This window comes from Grus americana, chromosome 8 (assembly GCF_028858705.1).
Source record: "Grus americana isolate bGruAme1 chromosome 8, bGruAme1.mat, whole genome shotgun sequence".
Lineage (NCBI taxonomy): Eukaryota > Metazoa > Chordata > Aves > Gruiformes > Gruidae > Grus > Grus americana.
The window spans coordinates 24,055,407-24,080,645 of NC_072859.1; the positions used below are offsets into that span (position 1 = coordinate 24,055,407).

General features: G+C 49.2%; 1 protein-coding gene across 22 annotated transcripts in view; it reads left to right on the forward strand.

Moving 5' to 3' along the window:
- The window catches only part of PTPRF (protein tyrosine phosphatase receptor type F), a 388,339-nt gene that overhangs the window by 297,276 nt on the left and 65,824 nt on the right, over window positions 1–25,239 (forward strand). For all 22 annotated transcript variants that reach the window (XM_054833252.1, XM_054833259.1, XM_054833256.1 and 19 more), the window contains 4 exons: window positions 15,315–15,584; window positions 18,388–18,969; window positions 19,529–19,662; window positions 20,700–20,844. In XM_054833252.1, coding sequence (XP_054689227.1) covers window positions 15,315–15,584; window positions 18,388–18,969; window positions 19,529–19,662; window positions 20,700–20,844 — 1,131 coding nt within the window. The remainder of the gene's footprint in view (window positions 1–15,314; window positions 15,585–18,387; window positions 18,970–19,528; window positions 19,663–20,699; window positions 20,845–25,239) is intronic.

Below are 25,239 nucleotides of genomic sequence, written 5' to 3' on the forward strand. Positions count from 1 at the left end.
GCATAGGTGTGTGTGGATACCCAACCATTTTGCTGCAGTATTTGGGGTGCTTTTGCTTCCTGTGACATGCTCAGATTCTCAATGTTCTGTTTTCTATAGAGGTGTGGCTGAAAAAAGGCACAGGAGCTTCAGGAGGTTGAAAAATCTCTTAACAACTTTCCGATTTCTTACTAACAAACACTCTTTATTTAGCAAGTGAATCCTGTAGGACTGAGGAGTGTACTGAATTTTACATTTAGCTTGCTGCTCAGCAAGGTTCATCTGTCCTGTTTGGGCTAGATATGGGTCGTGGATGGTCTGCACACGTGAGAGGATCCTGATGTTCACTGAAGGAAGCATGTTCGTAGACATATGCTTTGCTGTTCACTGTCATTTTCTTACACACAAATTTTTGGAACAAGCCTTTTTTATTGCACATAATCTTTACAATGTCAGTCTCCAACCTGTGTGATCCTGATAAAGCCCTGCTGTATATTTAAGACAGGATACCCCATAAATTATTATCAGATTAAATTCACTGTGCATACTAGGTCCTAGATGGTATTCGTGCTTACAGCTTCTGATAGCAAATGTTCTACAAAAAAACCCCAACATATTGTTACTATATTAGTTAATGACTTTAAAAAGTTAGTCAAACCCAGGACAATATTTTATTTCTTTAACAAGCAAGGAAAAAAATGAAAAATCTTACTTTGTCAGGTCTGGGATGCAGAATAAAAGAAGTTTTTACTTCTTGTGATAGTCCTACAGTGTTGTCATTAGACAGATCAGCGACTTCCAGTAGGGTCTTCAGAAAGTGCTTGCATCTTTACTAGAGAAGACATTAATTAATGCTAAATTACAGTGGAAATTAATTGTGTTGGCTGCACCACCACTGCATGGTGGTTTCATAATGATTGACCTCATTGTGTTGAATACCCAAGAAGTTGGCCACTTTCTCAGAAAGCCTGGCTGAGCAGCAGTACTAATTCCACCCTGTGTAGGTCTCAGGGCTGCTTGTGCCTGCTCTCATTTACAGCCTATCGTATTTTCAATAGTTCAAATGTTTGTTTGTCTCTTAACTCTTGGGGTTTATGTTTTTGATCATGTCCTCCCCTTTCCTAGCCTCCTAGGTAATCCTTTGTGAGTGTGCTGTGTTAGAAGGCACAGGCTCATTAGCATCTTTATCAGACTTCCATGGTAAGAAAGCAAGATATTGGGTGCTGAGGAGTATCCAGGCACTGCTCAGGGCTTCCTGTATCAATGAAAGAGCAGGAGGAGGAAGGAGCAGGCTATGCCAGTGTCTTGTCTCTGTGAATCTGTTAGAGCCAGCACTTCTGCACAGATGGACTTCATTAAAAGTTAAAACATTTCCACACCAGGGATTTGTAAAGGAAAAAGGATGCCTTTTCCTTGAAGCTATTATTTTCATCTTGCTAAGTGTGCTGGAAAGCAACCCTTGTAAGCCTTCTGCTTGCGGACTGACAGGTCTATCTGGCTGCTGCTGCAGACCCAGGATGGGGCTGGGGACCAGCGCTGGGAGCTGACTGCCTCCCACTGCTGCTCCTCAGCTCTCCATGCATGGAGGGTTGCAGAAAACGTCCAGACCATTAGAGGAGCAAGAACAGAGTGAAAGCAAGAGCGGGGAGCATGCCAGGGCAAGGTGGCTATCTGGGGCCTAGCAGGGACTTCAAATGTGGCACAGTGGCATATTCCTGTCCTGCCCTTTCAGCACCAGCATGCTTGCCAGTGCTGGTCTGGATGTTGTCGTTACCACCACGAAGGAACACTTATCCATTTGTGGTGCATGGTTACATGTACTACGGTACATCGTAACAATGATTAGATTTGGGACTTGGTGCTGCAGGGAGAAGGGCAGGGAATAGAAACGTATGGAAGATGTGATTCCTCTAATCCAGAGAGCTTACTGTCTAATTTAGCAGCAAAAATCCAAGAAGTTGATTCAAGACACACAAGAAATTGATTTAAGAGTAGAAGGCAGATTGGACCTAGTGTGGAAAAAAAAAGGTGGTGTCATTTCGTCATGCTCACTGGGAGTATAGTGTAATTGCACTGATTCACCTACGCTATTGGGTTTTTTATGAACACATTTTACTCTTCATTTGCCTACAGCTTCAGGGATGTCTACACAAAGAGGAGCATTTTCAGCCAAAAGTCTTGTCCAATGAAATGCCCGTGAAAGTGGTGGCCTGTGTGGTGCTCCCCTCAATAGAGGCACTGTTGTTTGACTCTTTCCCTGCCTTAAAGGTTTTTTCTGCCCTGCTCTTTCTCTACACATGGCATTATTTTTTCCTACTTCACTGAAGCAGATGAGCAGGAAGACTGTGTATAAGAATATCCTTATTAATACACTATGGAGTTCCCTAGGTGTGTTCCCCAGTGCTGCTTACAGTGGTGAGCAATGCAGATGCTATTCGGTTAGTACTTATTGGAGCCTCGGCTGCATGCTTCCCATCAAATGAGAAATCTGCTGCCCAGTTTTCACTTCTTAAGTGCTGCTTTTCAGGCCTTCAAGGCACAGTCCAACGGGGCAAGTGCAGCAAGTTCCCTGGCCCAAAATGCTACACGTACTATAGAGAAGCAGCTGCACAGCTGCTTTTAAAAAAAGACCATTTAAAACTGAATTGTCCCCTCTGTCCCCAAATTGCAAACTAGTAAATCAGACTGCGATAAATAGAAATGATATTACTGCAAAAATCTGTGCTTTCTTGGTCTGCTTTTTGAAAGGCCAGGCTAGTATTTCATTTGGCAGCAGGGAAACATGCTTGGAGTCTGAAGTTTTATTTGCCAAGTTTCACTAAGGAGCTATCACCCAAAATGAAATTAGGACTGTGGCTCTGTCCCTCGCAGTGATTCTCTGGCTTCTGCAGGGTTTTACACTTGGGGACTTGGCGGTAGCTTAGGCTCAGACACGGAGGGAGCTCGCTGAAATGGCTACTTGCGGCTATATGATGCTTACTGCAGTGGGGACCTTGTGTAAATAATAATAATCCTGAATGACTGACATGGGCCTGGAGCAACAAAACTTGAAGCCTTTAAAAAGGACATTTTCTGCTTATGTAATATTAAAACAGCTAAAATAGCAACAGCAGTCAAAGCTTGAGGGTATTGCCAGAAGAGTTAAAGCTGAGGCCAGTGGTCAAACAGTCAGCGACCAAAACTGGGGATGTCTCAAAAATGGCTAAATAACAGGGAATACGTTTGTTTACAACCCAGCTGTATGCACACTTCTGGCAATGTGCTCCGTTAAACCTGCCTCTCGTGAGGGTTGGTGGGGGTGACATTACTTGACCAGAGAGGGGCACTGCCGGTGCCCGAGGGCCTGGCAGCCATCACAGAAAGCGGAGACCTGAGGGACTTGTGAGGGAGGTGTCTGGATGATATGAAACACAAACAGGCAGTTGAATCAGACTGGATGACCCAGACTGCTGCTTCGGACAGACGTCTGCCCTGGACCATCAGAAGAAGCAAAACCAGGCTGTGATAGAGGCCACAGAGTAACTACCCCTCAGCAGCTGGTACATGATGGAGGAGGGCTGCGAGTCTGAAGGGCTATGATCTCCTTGTGTACACTCTGTGCGGCCCTGACCTCAAGATAATGCTGCAGTAGAGCAATGCAACAGAGTGCAATGACCCTTTGATGAAGAAAGTGCACTCCTTTTTATGGGATTTCAGTATTTTTAACTTCATTACCTCTGCCCCTGGGTGCTGCTGCATGCTGAAGCCACTGCTACAAGCCAGAGTCAGAGCAGCTGTAGTTTGGGCAGGTGCACCTCGGCTAGTTGTAAGCAGACTCGGGGTGAACGCAGCCAGCGGCGTGGCCAGAGCTGCACAGCACTCGGCACCAGCAGACATTTGCTGCTCAGTCAGCACCGTGGCTCCTGCTGTTCCGACCGTGTATCCTTGTACTGGAGCTGGCTGGCTTCAGAGATGGAGAGGCATATAGAGGCTTCTGCCAAGTTTTATCTTCCCCATATACTACTATGAATATTTTTGTCATGTTTTCTCCTGGGGTGAAGTGTGTTCACTGTCAGTGTTTCTCTGAGCATTTTGCTATGCTGTAATGATTATAATGATCACGGTTTAATAATAATTTTTCTTTGTCCTTCTGCTAGCACATTTCATCTAAAGATTTCAGTGTGCTTTGTAGAACTCAACTAAATAAGCTTAACAGTTTTACTCCTTGCAAAGTCCTTCGATGGTTAAAAATGCAACGCAAGGCTCAAGTCCGATTATTTGTAAAATGGCCTTTATGGAAAATAGAAGGAGAGTGGCTGGTGGCTCAGTGCATGATAATGCAACACAGAAATGGACTTGGAAACCCATTTCCCCCTCCTTCCCACATGACCTGCATAGACGTCTGTGGAACAATTAGGCCTGCGTATCTGTGCCGACTAAATGTCCGTTCCCTCCCCTTCCATATCCACTTGCACAAAGGGTTAGGAAATCCATCTCTGGTTCTCTGAGATTTTCTGCTCTTAATTGAATTCATGCATGCATGTGTGTGCATTATGAATGGGAAAGGACGGTTGGGTACCCTGAGCATCCTGTCTGTCTCTCTAGGATGGAATATACTCATCACTGTGGCATGAGAACATTGTTCAGCGCATATAATGGGAGGTTGTCTTATTCTCATGTAATCTGGCGTAAAAAATACAATCTGTCCTTTTGTTCCTCTATACCTCTAAAAGCTGTAAAGGATGAAATTTGATTTATATGGAGTCCTTGAGACACAAGATGTGCTTTTGGAGATAAGCAGGAAAAGGTTCATCCCCCTCTGGGTTTTTGTTACCCTCTGTGTCTTTTGGATTCCGAAGTGTCTGGATTTGCCATTATATTAATGCCTTGCATAGCACCAGAGGGTTTTCAGCTCAGGACAGATGCTGGCAGTTCCCAGCAGAATTGCAGAGCCAATTGGGATAATGAACTTTCTTGTTGCTTTTAGGACAGTATTAGCTTCCCGCTCTGAAAAGCTTTAGAAATGTGTTCCTTTGTTTCAGCTAGTGATCTAAACTCTCAGACCTGTGCATTTGTATCCTGGCCACAGCCCCCTGCCTTGTTTCAGGGAGCCAATGCCCAAGAATACACAAAAGCAGAGCCTCCCATAAGCCCAAACTCACTCTTTCTGCAACAAGCTGCTGTGGTTAGTGTTGCTGCTGCTGCATAAGACAAGTATGTCTGTGGCAGGGTAAAAGCCAAATGCAATCGGCATGGGAATTTCTGCCTACAGAGAGCTGTAGCCATCTGACAGTCAGGCCTGGCAGATGCATCTCTGATGCAGCCTCGCTCTTTGCTTCTTTGCTGTTTCAACTTGGATCTCAAAAGGAGCCCCGTTTTTGCCTTCTGGAGTTTGCTATCTGGCAGCATTTCTGCTGTGACTTGACTTGCTTTGTCTCGCACATAGACTGGCATGTTCAAGTTAGCTGCCAGGCAGCTCAGGTTCATGGGAACACGGTGGCGTGCCTAGTGAGCCATGGTATTCTGCACAGGGGATACTCTGGGTAGCCCCAGCCTTAAGTCTTCTGTCCCTACGTATGGGGCAGATGTTATTTGCTGTTACTGCTCATAGTCATTTGGTTTGTGAAAAAGCAGAAAACCTGTTGGTAAAACCTGCTTTTTAGCTTAGGAGTGACATGGATAGAGAACTGGAGATAAGAGAGAATGTGAATGGGATCTGTAAGGAGATGAAACTTTCAATTTACCATCTATCAGGTGTATCTCAGATAAAGCAGCAGCTGTTTAAGCAGCAAGTAAAGGGAAAGGAGAGAGAACTTTCTGCCCAGGTGTTCCCTCTTGCCTTACAGCTGTTCCAAAATAGCCTGCTACTGGTTTTTATTCCCCATAAGCCACTAATATTATAAGAGATTAAGAGATAATCCAGCAATTAGTGACAAATAGCAGGCCCAAAACTTGTTCCTGTTTGACAGACCAGAAAGTAATCTGTTTGAATTAGTGTGTTTCACATGTGTCTCCTCACCTTTCTAACTCTAATCTGAAGTGTCAACACGTGGGGAAAGCCACTGCCGGAGCCTACTCCCGTCCATGTACACTGATGCAGCATGATCCCAAAACAAAGCTCCTGGCCATCCCCCAGCTGCAGCAGCACCCCTCACCTTGCCCCTGGGCAGGCCATGTCGCACCACAGCAAGTCCCCTTGGTATGGCTGGGGTCCGTCAGCCCTTCCAACGGGCAGGGGGAGGCTTTGCAGCTGCTGTGCTTCTGCAGCAGGGATGGGTGTTCCCATAGCTGTTTCAGCATCATCCCCCAGTCTTACACCGGCCTCTTGCTGTTCAGTCGCACGGTCCCAAGGGGTGCAGCAGGTTGGTCTGCGCTTGCAGCACTTGGAGTTTGTGTTGCCCTATTGCGATGTTAGTGCTGCTTTCCAGAAATGCGGCTGTTCACAGGTACGCTTGGTTTGCCAGAAACGCTGTCCTTCCTGGGCAAGGGCAGGAAACAAATCCTTCCTGTTGGGAAGAGCTGAGCAGAAGGCAGAAGCCCCTCGCTGTCTGCTGTGGCCATGCAGATGTGATACGCTCCATTAGATTAGGAAATAAAGTGGTGACTTGGGAGCAGCAATAAAGAGGTTCCCTCCCATCACAGGGTCTCACAGGATTAAATGAGCCTTATGTTAATGTTTTGTGGACCAAGAGGTAAATCTGGTGTCTGAAGCAAGCCAGAGGAAACCTGGACTTCAAGCTGGGACTGTTTGCTTTGAGGATGTCTTTGTGGGGGTCCTCGCTGGATGTGGCCCTCACCTACGGGCCAGTTAAGCTCTGAGTTGGCTGGTTCTGGTCCCCTGGTATCAGATCAATTGAGGAAACGTAAACAACTGTTTTGCTGTTCTCCTGCAAGCTCCATTACACTTCGTAAGCCACTGTTGTAGCTGTTATTGGCAGTTTGTTGCCTGATCTGTACCATGTCAGTGTTGGTTAAAATCCTGTCCTCTAATCACTGGAAATGGCTGACTGTACTGTTGCACTGTATAATGCCACATGCTGTTCTCTAATTTGCAGTGTTTCTGCTGGAAAGCAAATTCCTCCCCCCACCTTCTCCTTTCCCCATCAAAAATGTGACTCATAAGCAGTCTTTAACTATCAATCCACTTCTGTATTCTCTCAGCGAGGGTTCGATTACAGCTGATATGCCACAGATCTGTAGCTGGAGTGAGGTCACTCCTGCTAGAGAAATAAGATCTCCTTTGTCTGTAAGGAAAATGCAACTAACCTTCTACTGTCTCTCCCGCAGGAACAAAAACTGGGACCTGCTCAATTCTCTCTGGGTGTTTTTGTCCTTCTGATTTCTTGTCCATCTCTCAATCGCAGCACAGTGTACCAATAAGGCTCTCCCGAAACTGAGCCCAGCTGAGACTGCGCATGTCTGTCACTTGCCTAATACCTCTCTGCTGCAATTAGCTCTTTGTTTGGAGAGGGGAAGCAGCTCTTCATGGTAGAAGATTTTCCATTCACCACTTGGAACATTTCTTTCATACTTGATAAAATTCGGATCTACATATATGCTCTTCCCAGTGCGTGGTCAATGGGTTTAAAGTGCCTTTGCCATCATCTTTATAGCTGGAGTGAGTGTGTGGGAGCGCATCAGTCTGTGTGATGGCTGGAGTCCCTTGCTCTGTGCGTGTGTGTGAGTGTTTTGCACATGTAAATGTGTCTGTGCTTCCAGCATCTGGCCCAGCGCCGGGCTGCCCTTGAAGCACCCTCCATGTGAGTATCTGTGGGACGTGTAGTCCCCTCTGCCCTGCCTTGACGAGCAGTGAGCGGGTCAGGGAGGCAGAGGGGCCAGCCCTCCTCCGGGCCAGAGCGGTGCGAGTGCAGCGCACTCTTGTCCATGACATGGAGTGGTGTGTGTGCACGGTGGGAAGTCATGGCTGACCTCTGTAGTCTTGTCTTGTCGTTTCAGTGGTGTGCGGACAGATGAAGCTTGGCCTGTTTTTACTCTCTGTGTTTTTCCTTGTCTTTTTTTATTCCCTCCTCATCTTCATCGCACTCTGCCATCAAACAAAACAAACTTTCATCTCTCAGATCAGCGAGAAGGTTGGTCCTTTTCACTTCTTATCCATCTACAGTACGCCACGTCAGATGGGACTTTTCCAGTAGGGAGAGGAGAGCCATCCCCAAAAGGGGAGGGGGCCCTACAGACTCTGGCTCCCTTCCAGGCACGGCCACAGTGTGCCTGATGAAATCTGCTTACTGTTTGCTGTGACTCTGGTGATGGCATTGATACTTTGCTTGCATGCCTTTGTTGCTTGAGATTTAAAATGCACAGAATATATTTTGCATGCAAATACCAGCCAGGGCAGTTTTGTTCAAAGGTAGGGTGGGAAGAAGTGCATGCTCCTGTATGTGGGGTCCTTCTCTAACCCATTACCTGTGCTAGATGCCGGTGTAATACCTCTAAACTGCTGCTGCTTTCTGGCCAGAGATCAAGAGCAGTCTTTGGAAGCAGAGATCAGAATGATCTCCAGTCCCCTCGCGAGCTGCTAGGGAGAGCGGGTTCCTCAATTCCTCCTGTGGCTTTAAAAGTTTTAATTTTCTCTGGAGGCAAACAGCTTACTTTTGATCGCAGCTGGAGAAGAACCCAGCATGCTGCCCTCCCTTGCCACAGGGCAGCAGGGGCAGCTGGCTGGGAGATGCAAGACCCTTGCGCTGAGGCAGCCTCCTGCTCCTCAGCAGTCTCCGCTCTGGGGGTGGCCAATTCTCCGTGCTCGGACAAGGGCCCTTTGCATGAGCAGGTCTGCCTCTCCTGTCTTCGCTGGGGCTGGGGCTTTCTCTTGCTGGCGGGAGAGCAGGGGGCTCTGGCAGTGGCCCCAGCCTTACCTAGGGTGGCTCAGGGAGGCCCGTGGCGACGTGCGCAGGAGCTCATAGCCACTCAGCAAAACCTGATTTGTGCTTTGCCCTGATCTGTCCTGCTGCCCTCAGAGAGCCAGGGGTGAATAAAGGACAACAGTGAAAGGCAACTCCAGCTTTTAAATTAAATCTAGCTCCAGACCTAGCTTGAGGCATTCATGATTTCATGCTGAGTAAAGCTGGTGTTTTTGGCAGAAGTCCTGAGCTAGTTTCCGGAGATGACTCCTTCACCGAACAGGTACTGTGGGGGTCCATCCCTCTGCACACGTTGGAGGAGAGCGATGCTTGCAGCGGCTCTCCAACCCGACGCTACTCCTGGGTGGCACGGGGAAGAGACCCTGGCTCCTCTCACACACGCCATCAGACAGCTGCATGAGTTGATCTTATAATCATCACTGGAACAAGTTTTAACAAGTTGTCATAGCAGTTGTTCCAGTACACTGACTTCGCTCCCATTTCTCTCCCTGGAACGTGCTCTCGTTTCAATTGTACTGAGGCACGGGGCCCTTGTTGTTTACCCTCTAAAAATAGATTTCGTAGAGGATAAAATTACCTGAGCCCAAGACAATAATGAAAAATGAGAACAAGGAAGAAAAGAGAAGAAATTAAAGCCAAGGCCCAAAGCCTCCCAGATTTCAGTGAATTTGGAGCACCGCTGTGATGGCTCAGGCACCTCTGGAGAATAAACCTTTGACAGGGCACTTAAACGTTTTAGCCGCATGGTTTAGCTGAGGGGAGGCAGCCGAGAATGGATATAAGCCAGCAGGAGCGGATAATTTCTCATTCTTTGTGTCGACCCCTCCTTCCCACCCCACCAAAAATACCCACGTACACAAATATTTAATGTGAAGCCAGAAATTAGTTTCTAAATATTCCATTGGGATTTGCCGTGCTTATAATTTGTTTGGCACTGATAATTACATCTTACATTTTTCCAGCTTTACTTAAAACTGTGTACTGCTCACCCATGCATTTAATTATTGCTCTGTGACTGCTACAAGGTTATTTATTAACGAGTTATTTTATCTTGATACAGTGGATCTTTTTGCTTATTCCCCTCCTTAATGTTGTGTTATTTTCATCAGAGAAATTTCAGAGAGTGAATGCAAATTGCATAGCTCCACAATCTTGCTCTCCCTTACTTTGCTATTAGTATGTCAGTATGCTGAATGCTGATGTGTCTCCAGTGCTGCACCACTGTAATGATATATCCTCTTTTATATGTGGTTGTCAGCGCAAATAATTAGACCTAAAAGTTATAGCTGAAATATAATCCAAAAATGGCAAGGCCCTGTTTTGGAAATTGTCTATAAAATGTCAGCACTCAAGGATGCATTGGGAGCATAAATAGTACAGCATTGTTTGAGCACAAGATTAGACTGTAAATGCATTTTTTCTGGTTCCAATTTTTCCTCTCCTGCTGTTGATTCTGTCAATAGATTGTGAGACTCCAGCAACTGCCTTTCCATTTGAAGTCCTTTCTTAAAATGATAGCACTAGGGAGAGATGAAAGGTGTCTACAGATGAGTAAACCATGCAGACCGATGATCATGTTTGAGCATATCTCCTAAATTCACTCCTTCCAGACTCTGAGCAGGTGGTTCCTGAGAAAAGCAGGAGTTTGGGGCAGGGTAGCAGTGTGGCAAGGGCATGAGCACACCCCGGGCACTGCAGATCCTCCAGCTTGCCTGGCTGTAGTAGTGAAATTGGGCAGCCTCACCTTCTCAAAGAGGTGCCTCTGCTTCACTCTCTGCTACTCATCTTAGTTGGGAGATTAGAGCACAGCCCTCCAAATTTGCCTTTGATGTGCTGGGGGCTGGGGAGGAGCAGCACAGCACAGGCAGCACTGGTCCTCCTTCAGAGCGGAGGGGACTTCAGACTGCTCTTCCTTTGTGCAGAGGAAGAGCAAAGGGGAGAGCATGTCAGGACAGTAGTGCAGGAGCAGAGCAGCTGGGATTGCCTCAGAGAGGAGCAGAGAAGTGTGCAGATCACGGGCACAGCTCTCCATCGCCGTGGGGCAGCGCCCAGTGAGCCTACGATGGGGGTGTTGGGATGGGGAGGATGGAGCCCAGAGTTAAGCAGATGCCAAGGAAACCCAAAAGCAGGCAAATAGAGGTCCCTGCATCTCTGCAAACTTGAGGGAGGGGTGTTAGCATTGTCGTTTGGTCAGCTGTGCTGTGGCCAAGACAGCCAGCAGGGAAAAGCAATTTGGTGTCCCCTTCCCTAGCAGCACCACACAGTTTTAGAAGTATGGGCAGTCCTCCTGGCACTGTTGTGTTTCCAGCAGATCCTTGCTGTGTGCCAGCAGTGTCTCAGCACATGAAAGAGGGGCTGACAGCACCGGCCTGCGAGCCCTGAGCACTCGTGCCCTTGCTCAGAGCTTACAACTCTTGGAGACAGCAGCAGGGAGGGGAGGGTCCCTGGTTCTCCAAGGGGGTAACGTCACCCTCAGAGGGAACCTGAGACGTTAGGAAACAGCCACTCCTGTGGTGAAAGGAGCCAGGCAATCGATTCATGCTCTTTGCTCTCAAGGCAAGGAATGTGCATGTTAATGCATGCTGAATTATTAACATTTCTCAATCTCAACCTTTGTGGCTGTTGCGTTGCTTGCTCCCCTCCTTCCTCCCCATGGTCCCCCCAGTGAGTGGGGAACCAGTCTCCACGCTGTCCTTTCTCCCTGTCCTGTGGGATCCAGGGCACCAGCTCAGGTTGTGCTGCACTGCTCACCGTCTGGGGTTTCACTTCACTTCCCAGGGAACACTCTCTACAGGGAGGCATGCTGAATAGTGGAGCAGCACAGAGCCCTTACGATGCCTGTTCTTGGGATGAATGACAATGAATCTCATTTTTGACAGTCTGCTGGTTTAACTAAACCTCTGAATTATACTATTGTCCATTGAAATCATTTTAATATTCACAGCAATTTTCCTTGTGCTGTTCTTGCAAAACCTCCTAACCACCTTCTCTGATACTTATCCAAAAAGAAGATTTAAAAAAAAATTTGCAAATTCTTGTCAAGAAAATCATAATAAAAAGGGAAATTTCATTGCTGCAATAAATGAAGAACAACAAAATTTTTTGGAGCACTTAAGGTAGCATCATGGGCTGTGCTAGCCCATGTGATTTGACTTGTAAATTGGACAGAAATTCTATGAATGCTGCTTTTTGAAGAGTTGTACTGATTTAAATTATTACCAGACTCCTATGCTAGAGAAGCAAGCGACTTAAATCGCTGGCTTGAGCCTGAGGAATGTGTTGATGGTGCTCTGCAAGCTGCTGTGAGAGCTCTGCCAGCTCTCACTAATGCTGACTGACAGCATCTCCCCTTCTCCCTCCATACTGACTGTGACGAGAAGCTGCCAATTATCCCCCAAGAGGATGGGAGGCTGATGGAGCCTGTCCCTTCCTTTGCACGTGCTCCTGCCAGAGTATCGTCTGGGCCAGATCTCTCACCGAAGGCATTGCCCTGACCCCCTCCCGCCTCCCGTGTTGAGAGCTGACCCCTACACGTGGCATCCATTTTTAGCAGCTGCGGTGCCTTGGGCACCACTGCTCTCTGGTGCGGAGCAACAAACCCATCTTAGCAGCTCTGCCAGTGTGCTAACGAGGGGAGGCCGGCTCAACTGTTCTGGGTTGCACAGATACACCACAGAGGCCTGTTTGACCGATCATCTGTTGCCAGGCTTGAGACTTGAGACCCTGCACAGCTTCCTGGCATGCCGCAGGCTGCAGCGTGCAGGGGGCATGGCCCGTGTTGAGGTCAGCAACGCTGCAGCCTGCCCACCCTCTTGTACGTTTTGATCCACAGGAGAGTTTTCCTTGCCAGTCATCCCTTCTCTAGGCACATGGATGCAGTAGCCACCTCTGCTGCTTCTCTGTGGGTAGGACAGGGTAGAGCCACTTCTGGAGGGGCTCAGCCCTTCCCTTCACCCTGCAAAGCACTGTTGAGAGAGCCCTGAGCCCCTTTGAAGTGCATCTGCCCTGTGCTGTCCAGAGGGGAGCAAGGGGCGGTTGGCATCTGGCTTCCCTGGGGAGGGCGGGCTGCAGTGCCCACAGGTGCTGCCTCTGCAGGACACAACAGGGGGGACATGGCACTGATGGGGCTCAGCATGGCCCCAGGAGCACCCTGAAAGCAGTGCTTGACACGGGGTCACAGTACGGGATGCAGGGGGGGTCTGCAGTGGGCTCTGCTGCCTCTGGTCTCACAGGGCTGGGAGTCAAAATCTGTTTGTGCATGCTGGGCTCTGACCTTCCTGCATGGCCTCTTATCCTCCAGTCTCTTGTTTTCCCCTGTCCCTGTAGGTGAGTTCCTGTGCACCTTCCCTCTCCCTGTCCTGCCCTCACACCGCTTTCTCTCCGACTCTGTAGTGACCTCCAGTGCCTGCCAGCCTGTTTGCCTGGTGCATGTGCGTGAGTGATCTGTGCACATCTATGGCTTTATCCTCAAAGTTTGCTCTTTTTTTATTTTAGTACAGTGTGGGTGGGTGGGTTTGGTCCTTGGATGGGGATGGAATTTGAACAGCCTACCTGAAATAATTCGACGCCATGCTCATTGGAAAATGAAACCTGACTTAACGAATGGTGCTGGGATGCTTTGATTGGAAATACACGCCATCATGTTAAACCATTGCCATGTCCATCAGGTTAACTCTGTATTTTCATGACTGCGTAGCACTTGAGTACACTTTCAGTTCTGTCTCGTTTGGGGAGCGCTGCCCCATCAGTCAGGTAACACCTCACTGGCGATCATTCATGTAGCTATTGATTGGAGATTTAATAATTGATTAAAAGAAACAACCAGCAAGACTTTGGATTTAGACATTCAAAAGAAAAAAAAAAGCAAAGCAAGTTATCCTTCCCCCTGGCTGGTAAGGAGCTAATTAGCCCTGTTTTGTCACCGAGACGATGTGTAGTACACACACAATGTTGACAGTATTGTCTAATTTATCACGAAGTCTCAGCTCTGTTGTACATGCTAGCGTGGGGGCTTCCGTGTTCAGTCTATTTCTGCAAGCCTGTTGGTTTGGGGATGAATCATCAAAGAGAGCACTAGTGAAATTTCATTTGGGGAGAGTCAGTTTGGCAAGCAGAGCTGACACCTCTGCGGCTCGCCAGGCTGTCAGCAGCCTCATCGTCTGCGCAGACGCTATGGTGGCAGGAGCCAAGCTGGCAGGAGCCAAGCCAGCAGAGCCGTGTCCCCCCGGACCTTCAGCACCCATGGGGCCGGGGCCGTGCCTGCGGCGTGTTGTGAGCTGGCACCGCTCAGGCTCCTGCTCGATTTCCACCTTCCCCCAGCGCTGTGGCTGTTTGCTGCTCCGCCAGCCCGATGCACTGATGGAGGAGTGTAATCGGCAGGGAGAGGGTCCTCGGAAGCTGGTCAGTTGGGAACCTAGCCGATGCTCTGGGGCTGCCTTTCCAGTGGAGGAGGCTAGAGGAGAGCAGGGCTGCTGGGCGAGACATGTTCAAGCAGTTTCCCTTTTTAACTACAGACTAAAATGAGCTTGCCCAGAGGAGACAAAGATTTACTGAGCACAGTTGTTTCTCTACCCTTGCTTAAATAGGCCCATAACACTAACCCTGAAGAAGGGGCCTCGTTTCTCAGTGTCATTTTCCTGACGGGAATGCATATGGCAGGCAGCTTTAGAGCTTTATTGTAGCTGAGAGTTGCTTACAAATAAGTCTTGAATGAAATACCCAGCAAGGGATTGATATGAAGAGAAGCTGTGCAATGAAATAAGGAGGAATACATCTCCCGAAGTGCTGCCACAAAGGTGGGAAGGGTTCTGCCAGCCCAGCTCTCTTCTGTCAAAATGAATATGATCTCACATCTGTCAGGATTAGTTCTCTCCTGCCCAGCAAGGTGATCTGTTCAGGCCCTGACAATGTCATGCAGCTCTGGTGACTATTTTTTCCGAGCCAAGGTAGAACCTGAGTTACATTTTGAAAGGAATTATATTTTATTTAGCAGCACACGTGTGCTAATTCAGAAAGAAACCCTTCTGCTGCTCCTGCCCAAACCCTGCGAGGTTTAGGGGACGAGTTGCTTTACTCTAGAGCTAATAAATTGAGCAGGTAATTCCGTTTTGCAGAGCTTCAGTGGGCCCTGCACAGAGAGAGTGTGTGACTGGCATTTGTGCATGCTCTCTAATTAAAGGGATGTAATTTAAATGGAGGAATGTTTCATGTTAGTAATATGATTTCAAAAGGCTATGTTTGGAGGGAATGGATTGAGCCATCCCTTAATGAGTTCTTCTAATAAGATGCCAGTGGCTAAGGAAGGAGAGCAAAGTGTGTGCAATTTGGCAAAGCAGTGAACAGCTTTTGCACTTCATTTTATCTGTCCCGAGGGATAGACAGGCAAAAACGTTGAACCCCCCTCATGTACCCCCGCAATGCAACTGAGTGCTCTCTGCTGGTTCTGTGACCCTACTAGCTGTCTCCTCCTTGTTGCAGTGCGGCGTGTTGCTCCTCGATTCTCTATCCCTCCGAGCAACCATGAGGTGATGCCTGGGGGGAGCGTGAACCTCACGTGCGTGGCAGTAGGTGCTCCAATGCCCTATGTGAAGTGGATGGCCGGTGTGGAGGAACTGACCAAAGAGGATGAGATGCCCGTCGGTAGGAACGTCCTGGAGCTGAATAACATCGTGCAGTCTGCCAACTACACCTGCGTGGCCATCTCCTCCCTCGGCATGATCGAAGCCACAGCCCAGATCACTGTCAAAGGTAAGGAATTATTCCTCGCCGTGCTCCTACTTGAGTTTCAATGGTAGAGCCCTTTGCCAAAGTGTTTTTGGGTGCAGCCAACTGACCGCAGTGGCTTTTACACCTTGCAAGGGAGGTTCCCAAACGCACAACTTTGTTTTTTCCTGCTCACAGTATAATATTTGCTTTGAAGGTCATTTCCTCTCTCCCTACACGTGTCATGATGGCAGACAGGCTCGTGTCAGGCTGGGTCCCTGTTATGCCACGAAGGAACCTCACTGAGTCGGTGCTCATCTCAGCAATTTCTGGCTTGTTCCATGCATCAGCAGGATCAGCTCAGTACAGCAGCAGAGGTCCTGGGGCAGGGGTTTGTGGATGTCTGCAGTCAGAGAGCTGTTTGCACAGAGATGTCCTCTTACAGTAAGGGCAGGAGAAGAAGGTTAATCCCAGCAAAGTGTAGTGTCTATGGGCCTCACCAGAATGAGCATCCCCCCACCCTGCAGGGAGGAGCTATACACATTCATTTTAAAATTGTTGCATATTCCTCTGTCAATTTTCCTTTTTCCCTAACTGCTCTGTCTCTTTTCCTTTCTTTTTCTTTTGTTGCTGTCCTTAGGGCATGCTTCCTGCTGCCGTTTCACAGGTAGCTTTGCCCCAGAGAGGACGTTATTGCTGATTGCTGACCACTGGCTACAGGGCAGCCCACCCAGGCAGCTCCCTAGCAGGAGGCTGAAGGATGTGTCCTGCCTTTCCCATCTGGGGCTGAACAGATCACACTATCCCTTTCCTCCTGTCCTTGCAGTTGATTTGTAGCTCACATTTCCACAGATATGTCATCTTTTGAGTCCATCTGTTCTTTCAGGCCCCCTCCTGCACTATGGCCACCTTTAGTACCAAGTTCCTGCTTGAACAAATCACAGAATTGAGTGTTAGCCCTCTCTGACCTGGAGATTAACAGCAGATTCTCTTTTCCCTGGTGCTAGTCAGAGAATACTTTTAACCTTGGCCGCACATTGCTCCCTTCACTCACAGTCCCTGCTAGTCAGTATCTTTTCCAGCCCGTTTTCTTACAGAGCACAGTGTTTGCCTTGGTTATATAGTGCATACCCAAGAGTGTGTGGAAAAGGGGCATGTTGGGGAGGTGGTTTGGATGTGGACATGGAGGCAGGAGGTAGGAACTGCACCATTGCACTGATGGTTCCCAGTATTTACCTCTTTGTACCTGAGACGGCTTTGCTTCACTCCCTCTTTGGCTGACACCCCAGGACTGCAGAGGCCCCCAGGACAGGGAGCGGTCTGCTCAGCTCCTTTAGCCCTTTGCCTTCCTCCTTGTTTCTCTGTCAGTTCTGCACCTTCACTCTGGATGTTGTACTGCCTCTGTCCCTAACTCCTTCACCCAGTGCGGCTTCTCCTGTGCTTGCTGGAAAGTAGACCATTTGCAGGGCAGACAGGAGAAGCAAGATGACACAGAGCTGACTGCAGTAAGTGCAGTGAAGGTACCAGACCTGCTTCTTGCTCACACGGAGGCTGCACACCCAAGGGCTGGCAAAAGTCAAGCTTGCGGCTCTCCAAAGGAAAGTGTGGATGAGTGTTATCTGTCCTTGAAAGCCTCAGGGAGGCTGCCAATTTCTTGGATGCTCTAGGAACTGTGTTGCTTCAGGCCGTACTATTGGGCAGGATGTGTTTGCCCTCCCTGAGTCCTCCATGGGTAGTGGTGTGGTGTCTGGGTGTGGGTTGCATGCCCTTCCATCCCACACCAGTTCAGCCCTCATAAATTTTCTCAGTATTTATGTTGCAGTATTCATGTTGCACTGGAAGAGGCATCCTCCCTGGCACTCGGAGCAGGCACGCTCCTGTGCTAAAGAGCCTGCCCTCCTCAGCTGAACCATGTGGAAACTGGAAACCCGATGGCTTTGCCAAAGACTGAAGTGCTTGAGTATCTTAATTGGGGCTGAGCACTTTTCCTAGTTCCTCGTCAAGCATAGCTGCATTACAAGTCACTAATGACTTTTAACTAGAGTGGTTCATAGCAGGTTTAAACTTACTGTAGACTTTAAGTCAGTCATTGTCTTAAAGGTTTTGTGTACTCTGCAAATCTCTCTCACATTCATTCTCTTTGTTTGTTCTTTTGGTAAAATGGCAAATCTGGAAATGTTTGCTTGCAGTAGTCGCATTCTCATTAACACTTCAGAGATGTCAGTGTCACAGAGTTCTTGTGTAACAGTTTATTGTCTGGTTGCAGTTTGACACACCACCCAGTGAAATAGTGGATGTGAAAGTTGGTAATTTCTCTGGCTGTATCCCTCCTGCATGCACTGTAACACTTACAAGGCATTCCCCCATCAACCCATCTAACAGCACCGTCCATGAACTCCCTATGGCCTAAGATGCTGTCTCTGGAAGCAGGAGCATAGCTCCAGATTACTTGTGGTGCTCTGATTGCTTTACTGTATCCCTTTGTAAATCAGCTGTACACCTGGCTTCTGGAGCCAGCCCAGCCCAGCAAGCACCTTCCCACTGCCAGCTGAACCCCCATGACAGAAACATTCCTGCATCCCTGTTGAATTACCTTTATTTAGCCTGCTGCTGGTAAGTGCGTCAAGCACGTCTAATAACATGATTGCTCTGTTTATCCTTCCATTAAGAACCACTTCAAGCAATATATGGTAATATAAAAATGCATGTTCTAGAGTATGAAATGATTTCTGCCTTTTAAAGAAGAATGTTAATGGGAGGTGGCAGCTCCATTTTTATCCCCGTGCACATTGCAGGGTTTGAGCTGACTGAATTATTTAAATCACACCTCTCTGCCTTCCAATTGCAGCACTGCCAAAACCTCCAACAGAGCCATTAGTGACTGAAACGACAGCTACCAGCGTGACCCTCACCTGGGATTCAGGCAACTCTGACCCCATTTCATATTACGTCATCCAGTACAAGCCCAAATCCTTGGAGGGTCAGTTCCAGGAGGTGGATGGTGTGGCAACAACCCGCTATAGCATAGGTGGGCTCAGCCCCTTCTCAGAGTATGAGTTCCGGGTCATCGCGGTCAATAACATTGGCAGGGGTCCCCCCAGTGAGCTGGTCGAGGCCCGGACAGGAGAACAAGCTCCTTCAAGTCCACCCCTCAAAGTCCAGGCACGGATGCTGAGCGCCAGCACCATGCTGGTCCAGTGGGAGCAGCCAGAGGAGCCAAATGGACAGATCAGAGGGTACCGCGTTTACTATACCACTGACTCGCATCTGCCTTTGAGCATGTGGCAGAAACACAACACCGACGACAGCCACCTCACCACTGTGGGGAGCCTCATCACAGGGACCACATACAGCATCCGCGTCCTGGCCTTTACTTCGGTGGGTGACGGGCCCCCCTCGGACATCATCCAGGTCAAAACACAGCAAGGGGGTACGTATGGAATGAAGCGCTGCAGCTCTGTGTCCACCCCAGTAATGTGCGGCTCAGCTGCATGTCTGATCTGCACCAGGCATCGCAACTGTACTTGGTGCTCAAATGGGTACGTCAGAGTGGCATCCCCACCCCACAGCCATCGGATTTAAGCTGTCAGCTTGACCTGGGGAGTTGGTATCAATCTCTGTACAAGTAACACGCCCCCCAGTTTTGTCTGGGATATGATGGCTAAAAGTGTGACATGAGGTCCTGGGCATGAACCTATGCAACTGTGCCGGGGCCTTCTGGGGTGTGAGTACACGTGTGTAAGGAAGGAGCTGGAATGCAGCCAGGGGCTGGAAGCAAGCACAATTCCCACAGTTACCTGCCTGGGTCCCAGAGGTGCTTGCTTGTTGCCTGTGGTGTTCCAAGAGCACAGTACAGGGGAGAGGGAAGAAGGGAGGGTGCAGAAGGAATGAAAGAGGATCCTTGCAAGGTGAAACACAGACTCTGCAAAGGCATACGGCTCCTTTCGCTGCATCTGCCTCCTGGCACTAACCATGTGTTTGGTCCCCAGTTCCCGCCCAGCCAGCTGACTTCCAGGCAGAAGCAGAGTCTGATACCCGCATCCTTTTGACATGGCTGCCTGCCTCTCAGGAACGCATTACCAAATACGAGCTGCTGTACTGGGAAGGGGAGGATGGCACTCAGGTGAGGATCCTGCCTGTGCGTCAGCAGCACTTGGGGCCAGACATTACAATTCAGCAGCTTGGGAAGGGTGTCTGCTTGAGCTGGGGTGGCAAAGGGACTGTTTCATCTCCGTGTTTCTTCTGTCTCATGGGTGTGTGATAGGAGTATGGCAATCTCTGTCTGGCTTCTGTGTAAGTGACCCCAGCAGTGCTTGTTGATGCCCAGCAAAGTAGCTAGTGACTGGTTTGGGACTGGAAAGGCTCCAGAATACCACGACACCATCCCTGAGGCATCCTTACTGTTGATGCCTTTAAACAGTCATGCAGGCCAGTAGGGCTTCCAGGTGGGTCTGAAATGGCCTCCAAAATGTGACTGCAGCTCCAGGACTGGTTACACTTATGGAGCAGATTGAGGGTGGCCTAGAGAAAGCCCTTCCACGTTTACTGTCAGGTTCCTAAACGAAGTCCAGCTCTAAATATATCAAATGTAGTGCTGGCTGCATGGCAGCACAATGAGGACTGTGCCATCGCAGCAGCACAGTGTCCCCTGGTTCTCTCCTCCTCCTGTGTTTATAGCGGCATGAGAGCTGCCAGAAATAAGTACCCTCCAGGTGAAGTGGGAGCAAAACAAGTCCTTTACCAGCACTGTTCAGGTGCATTAGAGATGACAACTACTCCAGGGCAAGAGCTTTGCTCTGTTTCACAAGCAGACACTGTTGGGAGGAAACAAACTCGTGTCCTGTGCCCCTCGTCTGAACTGTATAGCTAGACCCAGCATTCCCACAAAGCTGTCAGGCAGTGAGTGCAGTCTGGACACCAGGCAGTGTAGCCAGGCTTTCAGAGAGGTCTGCTTCCAACCAGAGTCCTTGTATTTCACCCAGGAAGCTCCATGCCTTGGAGTCCTGCAGGACTGCAGCCTGTTTGGCAGCACGGCTGTGACTTTCTGTGGGGCCAGAATGGGTGATGGGGCTGCCTGTTCCCTTGGTGCTGGGAGCCGAGCGACGGCTTTTCTGTATTCTCCAACTACACCAAATAATTGTGGTTCCCTTTATTTGCCAGCAAAAAGTGGAGTTTGACCCAACCTCCTCGTATGCTGTGGAAGGTCTCAAACCAGACACGCTGTATAAGTTCCGTCTGGGTGCCCGCTCGGAGCTGGGAGTAGGAGTCTACACCCCCACAATCGAAGCCAGAACTGCCCAATCCAGTAAGTGTCTGACACTCTGCACTACTGAAGACAAAGCAAAAGCAGTCCAGTTTCCATCACCTGGGCACGGAGTAGCTTGGTGCCTCTGCCCCTGTGGGTCGTGCCAGCGTACAGTTTGCTAACGGTTGTAATGGGGAAAGCCAGCTGGGGTTTTGGATCAGGGCTCTTTGGCAGAGGGGGTGCACCCAAGTGGTAAGTTCTTTCTTCGTGTCCTTTTGAACATGCTGTCTGTCCCTAAGGGTAGATTCATAAAAACTGATGGAGGAGTGAAACAGGCTGGGAAATTGCTTTGAAGAGATTGATTTGAGTAGGTTTGTGCATCTCTATGAATTCACTCCCATGCAGAGAAGCTCTCTGGACAGGCAGCATATGGGTGTTTGGTTCTGAATGTGACTGTCTCCAAAACCATTGGATTTTCACCCCTTCACTCCCCATTCCAACTGCCTTGCTTCCGCAGGAGTCCATCCCTGGTCCATACACTTGATTGCAAGGTGAGGCATCTTTTGAGGCCAGATGTGGCTGTCAGGTAGCTGGAGAAGTCAGTTTGGGAAAGCGGCTGTGTGCCTGGGTTGTGTGAGCAAGTGAGGCTGCTGCTTCTGGGACTGCAGCACTAGGGGAAACCAGAACAAGCTGCTGCCGAGTTAATAGAGAGGCTAGATAATGAGGTGACCCAGGCAATATCACTTTCATCCTCGCTCTGCCCCGTGTGATCACAGAGCAGGAGTTCGCATTGCTCTGATTGGCAGCTCAAAGTGCTGCGCATAAGCAGATTAGAGCTATCAAAGGGCCCTGCGATAAGCTCGTTTTCACTAACGATTTTTGGGCTTGCCATTATGCAAAGAGCATTAAAAGGGGGAAAAAAGACATTTCCGTTAGCACCGTCTGTCTGGGATTTACTAGCTATGTGGGGTGAGCAGTTGGCAAAGACAGCCAGCCTTCCCTGCAGGGAGGGCGCCAGCATGCATAGCAGCCAGAGTGCCTGAGATGGCCATTAGAAAGGGAGCTCAGGCAGGGAAGAGCAGCTCTGTTCACTATTGGAACGACCTTCTCTTTGAGGAAAACTCAGCTTCATTAACATATCAGTCACAGGGATTCCTCCACCTCGTTAAGTGAGCTAATGGTGTCTTAGTGCTGAACGATAGACAGGTATGAAAATGGAGAGAGGTTCAGATCATGCAGTTATAAATATTTGAACATTGAGAACAAATTCTGAGTGTGGGGATTTGTATACCTATTTCAGATAGCTTTTGCATTGATAGGCAAAGGTTGAAGCAACTCTCCTGCAACTTAAATTAATTCCATCAGTGGATGCTCTTATCCTTGAACGCACTTAATCGGAGACAGCTCCATGCATAAATGAGTCCTTCAGAGTCTCATAACAGGCTAAGTAAGAGAAACCTTTGCTTCATGGACTCTTCAAGGCAGGCATCTTCCCATGACCTACACTACATGCTGTCTGCTCACAGGGGATCTCATACCGGTCTGTTTTTAAGGTTGTCCCTTCACTGGCCGGTGGAGCAGTAGCTGACTGGTTCAGACATCTGTTTAGCGAGAGATGTGCACAGGTTGGAAGAGATTTGGCCAAAAGCCACAGGAATACCTTAGTTTGACCAGTGAAACCCTCCTTACATTGAGGGACCTAAGAGTTCTTCGATTTATCTAAGAAGTGACTGGGTCCTGGTTGAGAAGATTTCTGATGGCACTCTATTCTATGAGAAAAGTCCTTGGCAGTTTCTACTGGGCTATTCAGTGAGGGTGACAAACCACTGGCTGAACAGTCCCAGAGCAGAGTGCATTCTTGGGTACTGGGGGTCTCAGGGTCAAGTAGGTCTTTCAGAAAGCTCTGCTTTAGCTTGGCACAAGTTGTGTGTACAATGCACAACTTCCAGGCAGAAATTCTTTGTTCTGCACTTAGCAACACCTCACATTAGATGGTACGATCAGTCCTCTGTGGCCTTAGAATTTACTAATCTAGAAAGAGTGTTGCTCTCAGCTTCAAACTGGTCTCCTTCCTGCACTCTTCCATCTGGTTGCCCTGAGAAAGGCTGTCAGGTCTTGGAGGTTGACATGTTCAGGTGGGACACAAAGTGCAGGAGCAGTCAGACTCATGCTTTCCAAAGAGCCTATCTTCGGGCTCTATTCCTGGCCCTGACAAAATGGTCAAAGGCAAGGTAGGAGGCACATCATCACTAATGAGTCACTAATGGGCTGGAGAAGGATGTCTGTATTGCTGCTGCTAGGCTTTTCTTGTGGCATCCCAGTTCAGGAGTGGTAGGGATGCTTGTCTGGGAAGGCCAGAGGGATGCAGTGCCCCTTTGCACCCTTCCAGCAGCACAGCTCGGACACCATCTCCTGAGAAGACAGCTGCCTTTCCTGCTAAGCTGCTTGCTTAGTTGCTGGGTGCCCTGCAAAAAGTACAAGCAATGCTGCTTTGAGGGCCTGAGGGGCACGGGGGAGTTTTCCAGGAGTCTGCTGTGCCTCAGGCAAGCAGTATGATGCAGGAGAGGAGCGTCAGCTCTGTGCCCATCAGGCCTCAGCATTAAAATGCTGTTCTCGATTGAAATACGAAGGTGGGTCTTGAGGCTGCCTTTTCCCTAGCTTAAGGAGTAGGCAGGCTGGATGGGTGCACAGGGCTGCTGTGGGCCGATGGGGGAGGCCAGTGTGAGTAGCCTGGAGGCAGCAGAGGTTTGCAGCGTGTGTGTGTGGGTATAGCTGCATGTGTAGGTGCATGCTGGCCACCCAGTCTGCTCTTTGCTGGCCCCAGGAGGGACACTTCCACTCTTTGTGCATTTTAAGTTGATCCTGCTCATGTTACCAAATTTTATTTTGCTTTCTTTAAGTGTTAATCTGAGTTTTTGTCTTGTACATCACATATATGACTCTTACCCAGTCAACAGCCAACGTTTGACCTGCCCACACTGCCAGCCAAAGCTGCCTTTGTAGAAAGAGCTCACCGCTGCATCCCAAGGGACGCTGTGGAGGCCCAAAGACAGAGCAAGTCTCTTCCTTGAAGGGCCACTTTGCAGATAGCGGCAAAGGAAGGGCTTGCCAGGCTCCTTATGTCTCACCTGTCTCCTCTGAGGGATGCCACCAGGCGCTGTGTCTACCTTATGCCCTCCCTGAGTCACTCTTGGTGTTGCTTTGGTGCTGTATCTTCCTACTCTCTTCACTGCCACTTCTCTGCTGATTAACCAAAAGAGCGTGAGGATTCATTTTCTACCACTGCTTCCTTCCGATATACCAGATGGCAGGGCCGATCCTGCTCTGCCTCCCTCACGTAGGCAACTGTTTGCTTCCACGCATTGCTTTGACTTCTCTTTCCTCCACTGTAGCTCCCGTAGCAGCAGCCTGACTCTGCTCAGGCAACATCTCTTCCAGCTCTGTCACTGCCCGCTGTCCCTCCATCTTTCGTCTCTGCAGGTACCCCAGCCCAGGCACCAGAGATGGGCACTAAGAGTTCCATGCAGCCTGCAACTGCCTCTGCAAGCAGGTGGGCCTTATTCCCAGCAAGCAGAGGTCACCAGTGGCATTTAGGAGGTCCTGCTGTCCCCAGCTTTCTCAGATCTCGCACTGCCAACCTGTGCCCAGCAAAGCCAAGGCACAATTGTTGGGTGCTTTAATTATCTGAGGTCCCTGCCGCCATCTGGAGTAACATAGGTTGTGTTCGCCTTTGTGCAGGTGGCGAGCAGGCAGGCTTGTCCTTGTGCCCTGGGACAACTGGCTCTGGTGCACTGATGGCTTCAAAGACTGCAGCAAGGGGAAGGGCGCCAGTCTTCTTTCAGGCATTTCTGGGTGCAGTGAAGAATGGAAGCGGCCTCTCACCTGCTGTGGCAAAGCAAGATACCTTAAATTCCCTTATTGCTTGGCCAAACAGCTTCCTAGCCTTAGAGTAACTGCACTTATTTGGTGATGGTGCCCTGCCCTCTCTGCTTAGGGCTCTTGCCTTCAGTGCAAGCACTCAGGGATGCACCTATCTCCCTTGTGCCTTCCCCCACCAGGTGGGCTCCCTTCCTTCTCCAGGCTTCCACCCTTGCTTTCTGTGCAAGTATGCTGTCTGCAGCATCCCTGGGCAGCGAGGGCAAATGAGAAGGAGCTGCTGCTGCCATGAGAGGGCTCCCATGCTGCCGGGGCCCTGATGCAACAGGTCAGCAGTTCTGCAAGGCTGGAGAAGGGAATGAACCAGGCTGGTGTCCTAGAGATCCTCTGCTTTGTCCAGGTCATCTCTCCTTTCCCAATCCCTCTCTTCACCCCCCAGATTTGTTTCACTGCTCTTCCCCAGCAATGCTGTGTGGAGGGGACCACTCCTCATCCCAGTGAGAAGCGTCTGCTGCCCAGATCCCGTTGTTCCCCCTGTGGCCAGTTAACATTGCTGGGGCTCAGAAGTTAATGCAAACT